Source organism: Limanda limanda, chromosome 8 (genome assembly GCF_963576545.1).
Source record: "Limanda limanda chromosome 8, fLimLim1.1, whole genome shotgun sequence".
Classification (NCBI taxonomy): Eukaryota; Metazoa; Chordata; class Actinopteri; order Pleuronectiformes; family Pleuronectidae; genus Limanda; species Limanda limanda.
In genome coordinates this window covers 28006617-28015955 of record NC_083643.1, presented here as the reverse complement: position 1 = coordinate 28015955, position 9339 = coordinate 28006617, and the positions used below count along the sequence as shown (strand labels likewise).

General features: G+C 41.7%; 1 protein-coding gene across 1 annotated transcript; it reads right to left on the bottom strand.

Annotated features, from left to right (window-relative positions):
• Window positions 1-263: 263 nt before the first annotated feature.
• borcs5 (BLOC-1 related complex subunit 5) lies at window positions 264-6756 on the bottom strand. The gene is made up of 4 exons (XM_061076542.1): window positions 6295-6756; window positions 5326-5469; window positions 3767-3924; window positions 264-1412 (listed from the first exon to the last, which is right to left on the bottom strand). Exons 1-4 carry the CDS (start codon window positions 6350-6352, stop codon window positions 1179-1181), a joined length of 594 nt encoding a protein of 197 aa, XP_060932525.1. The 5' UTR covers window positions 6353-6756; the 3' UTR covers window positions 264-1178.
• Window positions 6757-9339: the final 2583 nt, after the last annotated feature.

The following is a 9339-nucleotide window of genomic DNA, read 5'->3' as shown; positions in this document are numbered from 1 at the left end:
TGGATGGAGATCTGGGACGAGCTGAAAAATTATGCAGGAAATGCTTTGGAGGCTTCAACCGTAACTGCTAATTCACTTAGAATGGGGTGACGTCATACTTTGATGAACTTCATTGCTGTTCCGCTGTGTCGCATTGCTTACACTGTGTTTGGAAGAAGTTGAGCACAATTTACCATGCTGGCCCGGAGGTAGCAGCCAATCTTATCATGTTTGTACAAACACAAAAACACAATGTGAAAGAGGAGACAGAGACAGCAAGAAACCTGCTTTATGTTCATCTGGTTATGGATTTTATTTCCTGTGTACTTCTCTTTAGCTTAGCATCGACAGCTAGCATGACATGTTAGCACGAAGAATGTTTCTGTTGTGTGTCCCAAGCACAACATAGCGGTTTTATTCAACTTTTTGGGTTAAATTCAAAAGTCTTGAGACAACTGCTCGAGCAAAAGAGTCCGAATAAATTAAAGTCAAATTCACCAAAGACAAAACAGAACTTCAAGACGTCACATTAAGAAAACTGTCTCCGAAGAGCCTTCTCACTTTCCTTCCAATGTACAGCACATCCATGCTCTCTGTGCAATCTAAAGGCGGTAATCCTTCTTCATGCGTACTCTCAGCCAGGCTCTTCGTCTTCACGACACCAATACAGATCAGAGAATCAAATGCAGCCAGTCTGCATACATGCAGTGCTTGGAAGGGATATTCAAACAGTGACTGCAAGTTCAGATGTACATTTTGAAAGCTGCCCGAAATATTTTGAGACGTTTATTAGTAGCTCACATCCACATTGGAGTCTGTAAAACCTGCTACACGTATGCAGGAGTTATTTCGGTCTCTTTCATGTGTTTGTTCCTCCTTTGCCTTTAAATTAGCAAAGAAAACCCTTGCAGTGAAGGGATAAATAACAATCCTCCACAGCATCGTCCTGTATAGTCCGGGCACAGGAACAGAGCAGCTCCAGTGGCAGAATGATGTGGTTAAATTCAGGTGTGAATGTGTGTTTAGTCAGTTCTGATGCTGCGTTTTCAAAACATGATGCCACATCTGACTAGACTCCCACATTTACACCTGAGCTCCTCATCTACTATGAAAACAAACAAAAGATAACTTGAATGAATCAAGACTTCTAATCGTGTAAAGAGTCAATCTCCCTACAGCTGGACAGACCCGCACTTCCACTACTTTGTGGCAGCTTCCCCATCGGGTCTCATGCTGAAGGGCTCCAGGCGCTCGCTCTCAGGCAGCATGTTGTTCAAGCGCTCCATCAGAGGCACCGTCTGGTCGATTCCCATCTGGATGCGTCTCAGTATCATGGACATCTCGTTGACCTTCTGGATCTGCTCAGCGTACTTGGCGTAGCGTTTCTGGCGCTCCTGCATTATGCTGAACAAGGTTTCTACGGACAAGTCCATCTGGAAGAAAACAGACGAGGGTGAGAGAGCAAGAATTAGAAAGAGAGATAGTCTGTGACTTTTGATGACACTTTGAATCATCTCAAAGCAAAGCAGAGAAAATATTAAATATCTGAGTTGATTTATAAAAATTCTGGTTTACAACTACTCATGTTCCTAATGTAAAACATGCTGGTTAAATAAATAAAAAAATAAACTGTCGATACCAAATGTCTAATAAATATGAAGTTTTAGCATTAGTGATGTGTCGTTCGTGAACGATTCGTTCATTTTGAACGAATCCTTACAAGGACTCGGGAGTAACTGGGTCTTCGGGTACGAGTCTTTGGATCCTTTTTCACGTGACCTGCATTGATTTAGTAGAGGAAACAGTTACCTCATTCCCGCTGTTTTAGAGAGACGTGAATGATATTCATTCACAAGTCATACTGACTGGGTTTGTTATTTTCACTTTACATTTACACCTACAGTTTAGTGCAGTGTAATTGTTTGGCGTGATAATGAAATGCCAGTGTGATAATAATGACAATTTAAAACCATACAAACTCATGTTGTACTGTATTTAATAGAGGTTTTCTTTAAAAAATATGATCTGCCACACAAAAGCTGTCAGTCATGGCTGTCTCCAAGGGGAGGCAGCCGTGCCGAAGCGAAGCCCCGCACCGCGCTAATAATATCGCATACCTTTGCTGTCATCAGCCTGCAGTAAAAACGGCATTTAATCATTTTTTTCAAGCATATACTTACTTGTTGCTCCAACATTAACTGCAACAGTGTCCCAACTAGGGATGGGCATTCGATTAAATTGTCTTCACCTATCGTCGGGAGAGTTAATGACGAATTTTCGATTAATCATTAATATTTTTATATTAAAATTCACTATTTATTGGCTGTTAAAATGCAGTGAAAATAGAAAAAACACAGCGTGTTTCCTCATTGAGATCTTTATTACAAGATGAACAACTCTTGTGGCAGTTAAACGGGATCGTTCAATGGTTACACTTGAAAATATGCGCTGCTGTACTCTTCAGCCCCGCTGAGAGAGCAGCTAGCCGCTGAGAGCTAGCTCGATCTGACGGTTCTCGACCTCTCAGTCCGGCCGTTGTCACGTTCTCACTCCCGGAGCCCCTCCACCAGACCCGGCTTTATCCGGGTCCGAAGAGGCTAGCTTTTGAGCTAGCCTCCGCTAGCTGCGGCGGCTAGCTGCGGACCTCGGCTGAATGTCCGCACACGGACCCTCAGTCTACGGGGAAGGGAACCCGGAGAGACCCGGGTCTGGGTGAGGGGTCCTGGGATTGATGACATGACAACAACCGGACTGAGAGGTCGAGAACCGTCAAATCCATCTAGCTCCCAGCGGCCAACCGCCGGTCCCCCAGCGGAGCTTGTCGAGTATACCGGGCTGCTTCCTACAGCTGCTAACGTCGTCACTGTGCTGCGTTCAGGCAAATCGGATATTCTGCCCTCCTACTCATGCGCTCATGGAGACGTATAGCTTGGCAGTGAACGCAACATAATTTCGTCGAAGACAAAATAATGTCCTCGACGAAATTCTTTATGATCAATTAATCGATCGTCGATTAATTATGCCCATCCCTAGTCCCAACATGTGTCTTTTTTGGTGTTGTCTTTATACAACATGTGCTGAGGATCATACAGCTCACAGTACTTCTCCACTTCAATTATTAATTTAATGTCATCCATCTTCAAGAACTTCTCCGCTGTTTGCTCCGTTCAATGTCGGGTGTCGAGGATAAATTACGTATTCTCCACTCAAGCCAATGGGGAGAGTACCCCCCCCCCTCTCTTTTTATCTATATGACTGCTTGTGTGCCTGGAGAGGGGGACATTTAATAATGTGATTGTTAAAATTGGTCAAATTAAATCTCCAGGACAACAGAAGGGGAATACAAACTATGGGATGCATATTTGATCATTAATATCATATAAAATATGTCATCAATATCGTTTAAAATCATTTTTCAGTGTGTTTCCTGGCGCGATACGCTCGCGTCAAGCGCAAAAAATAGACTCGACGCCGAAACGATCGCTGCACGGCGCGAGGCAGCCTTGGCGCAGCGCGGAGCTTCAGCCTCCGGTGGGGCCGGCACAAGGGATTAACATGGGAGTGGATGGGAGGCAGCTGTTATTTAAGGCTTGGCGCTGCTCTTATGCGTCGCTTTAGCGTCACTTCAGCCGGTTTGAACCCGGCCTTAGCAATCAGGAAATTCCCTTGGCAAAAATCCCTCAACTAGGACATCTCTTCAACAAACTAATTGGTCGGCTTTTTTAATTTCCAGGGAGCAAAACCTAAAGATAGGGCTGAAATAACATTCTGTTCCATGCAATTTTACCTCTTTTATCCTTTTGACCAAGGCATTCTGGTCGAAGGCCACGGCCTCTGCACACTGGTGTAGATGGTCCTGGTAACGGATGCAGAGCTGCAGAACCTGAGCGTTATCCAGCCTTTCTAGACTCACAGTGCTGGGGGACGTCTGGCCGCTCAGCACTCCTGTGGAGAGGAACGAGCCGAGGACCCACATTAACAAGTTAGAACAGGGTAATGCCTGACAAAACCTAACTTTTGGTAATTATTTTAATTAGCTATGCACTGGATCTGACGAACCTACCCTTCCTGCTATTTCAGGAGTGTGCCAACACAGGAAACATGGCTCATTTTCCACATTCTAATAGAGTGCTAATTAGTTGCAGTGACAATTATCTTTGCTGCACGGAATGTTAAAATAGACCATTGCGAACTTGTGAAAGATGTGATGAAACCGTCACCATCTTCATGTGAAAACTGAAAATGTAAAAACCCGACAAAAGATCTGCACAACGTATCCAAAGACCCTCATTTATAAGAGCAACATTTTAAATCTGACATACAAATCTTTGCCAGACATTATCAGGATTTACCAGAGAGACCAAAACATTGCTATACATATGATCCATCCATCCACCCATCCATGATCTGTACTGCTTATCCTATCAGTTGCTGGGGAACAGGAGCCAATTCCAGCTGACAGAAGGTGAGAGACAGGGTGTAGCCTGTACTATTTTTGTCTGACAGTGTTGTTTAATCTAGCACGTGTAAAAGTTTCTTCCAGGCATGTGCCCTCTACACCTACCCAGTAATGTAGATCTGATCCAAATCAGTGATGATAACACTTAAAGATAGGGTTGGTAATCCTACAAATAGTAGCAAAGCAGGCTACACTTTGAAAAAATTCCAGGGATACATCTGACTGCCTACCAATGGCAGTTGTTTTGCAGTTTTGTTTTGTCAAAAGCTACGCCACCAAAACAAATGAATGTGAACTGACTGATAACCGCTAGAAGACGACTTGTTTATCTCTGCGCCTTCTAAGACTCCAGTCATGCACAATGAGAGCACAGGCAGGGTTGGAACAGACAGACAGGTATGCCAGCAGTTCAGTCGATTCATCTGGTCCCAATGAAATTATTGGTTGTGTTTATGTTGCCATAAAAAGTGTTTCAGTAACAACATTGCAACCCTACCTTTAACACACATCTTATAAACATTATCTGCCAAATACTGTATACTTTATTGGGATTTCTGTTGTGAGTGAACACTTGGAGACAGAAGAGGGTTGTAAAATGTATGCTTATTAATGTGTTTATTAGTTATATGTAGCTTTAACTAATAAAGTATAAATTAATGCAGTATAGCCTTCTTTCATGCTGGTTAAAATGTGCAGTTTCCACTGAAACAACAAGCCACAGTCTACAAAATGACAAGCAAGCAGAGACTATTCAAAATAGGTTCATAAAAAAAACAACATAATGATTGCATTGTAAATTGTATTACATTGGGTTATTTTTGACTTGCTGAACCAAACTGTCTGAACGATTAAACTCATTGTCAGCAGCTAGGGAACTTGAACAGTACCTTTCAAAAGTGGCTGAAATGTGGGTATTTCTTGAAGCTTGATGACGTCTGGGTCATTGTGGATATTCCGCGATGACTGAGTCCCCTGGGTCACCACCACGATATCATCCATCTTCGCCTTCTGCTTTGCTGGAGACGGCACCACTGCAACAACAACCATACTCTTAATATTAACAGGCACAAATCCCTTTACCATTTCACAATCAAATCACTTGCTGCCAACTGTCGACACTAATCTGAGAAAAATGTGTTAAATGTTTTTGAGACGTACGACAGTGTAGAGGTAGATGTACTTTGGATTACACTGATCCATTTGAAACTTAATAGAATGATGAAAGACAAACTAGCAACCTTTATTTAAAAAGGCAAGTTATGTAATAAAGGTAAAAAATACTGGATCCAAGATTTGATTTATCTGAAAGTACAAATTTATCTTTAAACTTAGAAATAATAATGTGACATTGATTATACATCGATATCGACTGATATGAAAGTTTTTATCCTGATATAATTTTTGCCATATTGCCCAGCCGTATAAGAACAAAAGTCAAATCCTCTCATTTCAGCTTCTCTCATGTAAATAGTGTAAATGATTTTATCATTAGTAATATTATCAGATATATATACAAGTATTATTCATGCAGAACGAATCATTTCTGACTAAATGTTTGCATTTGCTTCATTTCCATATTAGATTTTGCATAGATTTTTACTGAGGAATGAAAATGTTGTAAGATGAAGGTAATTGTATTCTGAAGAAGTAACTGGAATCTGTAACTACAAAGTAAATGTAATGGAATATCATTAAGTTTGAGGGGTAGAAAGTACTGCAGTAACTTTACTCTGCATCAATGCCAGTGACAATGCAAAGGTCCAGTCACTTTATTTATTCAAGCTGCTGTTGGTTAACCTGGAGACGGAGACAAGTGGACAGAATACAAGGTGTGATGTACCAGAGCACAGATTCACCTGACGTGCTGTAGTCGGAGTGTTTGTGCTCCGCTTCTGCGCTCTGCTCGGCTCCCATGATGCTAACGTCTGGCAAACGCGCTAGCAGTTAGCTTTCGTTAGAGTATCCACAAACTGCGGCGAATTACCCACGAATGCCTTTGATGCTGGAGGGTCCACATACACCGGGGCTGGCAGTGAGGCCACCCTGACCGCAGGAGAGGAGCTGGGAGCCAGGGGTGTTGTTGGCAGCGCTGCGACAGCAGTGTTAGCTTTGTCAGCTAACAGTTAGCCTCAGTCTCAAACGTTCATGCTACAGTTTACTAGCTAACATGCTAATAGAGGAAGCTGCTCGAGCCGTAAACCCGGCGATGAGTGAGAGACATGTAGTTGAAGACATTAAACAATCTTAACATTAACGTCACATGACACACCCGACATGACCGACTTTCTGTTCACGATTCTTAGGCAGCTGACAGAGCAGCTTACTTCCGTAAACATTGATCACGTGGACTGCCTTGTGCTCAGGGGCGGCTCCTGGTACAGGCGACATAGGCGGTTGCCTAGGGTAATGCCGAGAGGGCGGCACAAGAGACTGAATGATCATGGAACCAGGACACCAGTGGACACAGGAGCTGGGTCCGAACTCATGGGTGGCAGGCTGTCGTGTTAGCAGGACTTCAACCACCTATTCATTGCACAATATATAATAATATGTAAATTAAAAACAATAATGAACCATGACCATTTCAAATTAAATATAAAAAAAAAATTAAATTAAATTAAATAAAAAAATTAAAGGAAACTAAATGAAAAAAAAAAAAAAAAAACTACGCGCGCACATCCTGCGCAGAAGCCCATTGCAGAGGAATTGCGCGCGTAGGTTTTTTAAAAATTTTTTTAAGTCTAACTGTTCAGTTAGACACACAAAGGGATATAAGAACTGGGGTTAATGAAAATGCAAGAGAATTCAAAACCAACACAAATTAGTCCTCCCCACATAACACTAAGTTTTACTCAACCTGCGTCCCTGAAATTCAAGTATGTGTCCCTTCTGTATTTCCAAAAACACTATAAGCATTAAAAAAAAAAAAAACCTGGCATGAAAATTAATTAAACCTGGACACTACAGGGGTATATCAGGCAGTCAATGCCCAACATACTATATATATTGCCATCTTTCTGCAGCAGAACCCTGAGAAACGAGAATGCATAATACATCAGTATCATTACTTAGGTTTCCATGGCTGTGACCAAACAGCTGCACTCCAGCTGTTGTCCTGAATGAGCTTTGCTAATGAAAGAATACTGCATAGTCACATGCAGTATGCGTTGAGAGCACAGCATCCTGGTTTAAATGTTACTATCAAGACATCTCTTTTGGTACTCTGTGAGCAACAAGCATACTGTGTCAGGGTGAAAATTAAAATTAATTACACATGCAGTGTAATTAATTAACAGGAGAAAACTTACCTCAAAGTCATGTGGATGATGGGTACCCAGTTGTAGCGATGCAGGATACTGTATTCCAAACAAATGAGATGTTAAAAGACCTACCTCGAACATAAGCAACCGTCTAGTAGATAAACTACAGGTCTATTAGAAGAATTTAGATAAACCATTAATATTAGAATAAGACATTTCCTTCTCAAACTTCTCTGTTTACACCTTAATCATAATATAGCTTAAAAACCCAAAGCAAAGAATTAAATCATTTCAACATGCATCAGTAGACCTTCAATTATCTGAAATAACTTTTTACAAGTGCATGTTAATAAAACATGCACTTGTCAAAGTGTAGGTGTGCTATGTCTTGAAAAACAGCTTCGGATTCCTATCACTTGTGCACATGTACCAACTTTCAGGAGGCCAAGTATGAATTACGCAATGTGAGAATGGATTTAAAAAAAAGAACTGTACTTGTGTAACAGTGTATTGTATATCGGTGCATCATTGTCAGCTGTATAGCCAGTCACAGTTTTTAAGTTCAATATTGAATTAGCTTGAACCCCTAAAGAATGTTTGTATTAAACTTTGAAATGGTCTCAATCTCCTTATTAGCCTTCCTTCAATGTTTCTCCTCCCTCTCTCAGCAGCAAAATGACAGGCTGGAGGCGGGATCACATCAGATACCATGCAGCGAATCCAGCCAGAGCAGCAATCCAAGTCACAAACAGAACCTGTCCCGTTGGGTGTCGGAGGTCGCCCATGGCGAGTTGACTGGCATATGCCGTTCCACTTGACGCTGCTGGATGCACAAAAAGAGAAAAACAAACCTTGACAACAACAACCTCACAACAGTTCCTCATAGCAGCATGATGCATACAAAGAGAAGTATAAAAACCTACTCATTTTGGGAGCATAGTAGGGACATTTGTGATGTCATCATCCATGGCTCCGTGGACAGGCAAGCCAGCATCTAAACGATCCTCCTGGATGGGCTCCCTGTGTGAACAGACACACTGCGGTGACAGACTGCGGTTAGAGTCAAAGATGAATCAAAAAAAGATTAAATTATCAGGTGCACAATTCAGAAAGCACCACAAAGTAGAGGAGGAGAAGAAAGAACAATATAGAGGTAAAATCACCCCGATTGTGGACATCATTAATGTTTATTTTTGTGGACATGACATGATATGCTATCAGTACAGCTCATTTCAGACTCTTTATATTCTTTGTTATATATTTGTATTGTTTTTTATAGCTTACAATTTTGTCTGCCTGTGTGCATCTGTATACAGTCCAAAAGTTATTGTGGATGCATGACAGTTTCTGTGTGTATGTTGGGGGGCGCCAATTTGAAATCTCGCCTAGGGTGCAAACATTGCCAGGGCCGGCCCTGCTTGTGCTTGTTTCCATAGCAAAACATCACCGCCGCCTGCTGCTCCTAAGGTCTGACGTAAACACAGCTCACCACTCACACTTCAGGGTTTTCATGACTCTTTTCTGTACATGAACTTGTTTTCAGATTACATTTTGTCAGTGTTTACCGAATGTATATAACAATAATTCCAGGTCTTCTATAATTAATAAATGTGTCCCTGGTCCAGAGCCTCTCTACGGAGT

Coding starts and splice junctions, on each gene's coding strand:
- borcs5 (XM_061076542.1), bottom strand. CDS start 6,352: ATGGGAGCCGAGCAGAGCGCAGAAGCGGAGCACAAACACTCCGACTAC. Junction 5,470..6,294: donor CTCCGACTACAGCACGTCAG/GTGAATCTGTGC, acceptor TTGTTGTTGCAG/TGGTGCCGTCTCCAGCAAAG. Junction 1,413..3,766: donor TGGTCAAAAGGATAAAAGAG/GTAAAATTGCAT, acceptor GTTTTCTTCCAG/ATGGACTTGTCCGTAGAAAC.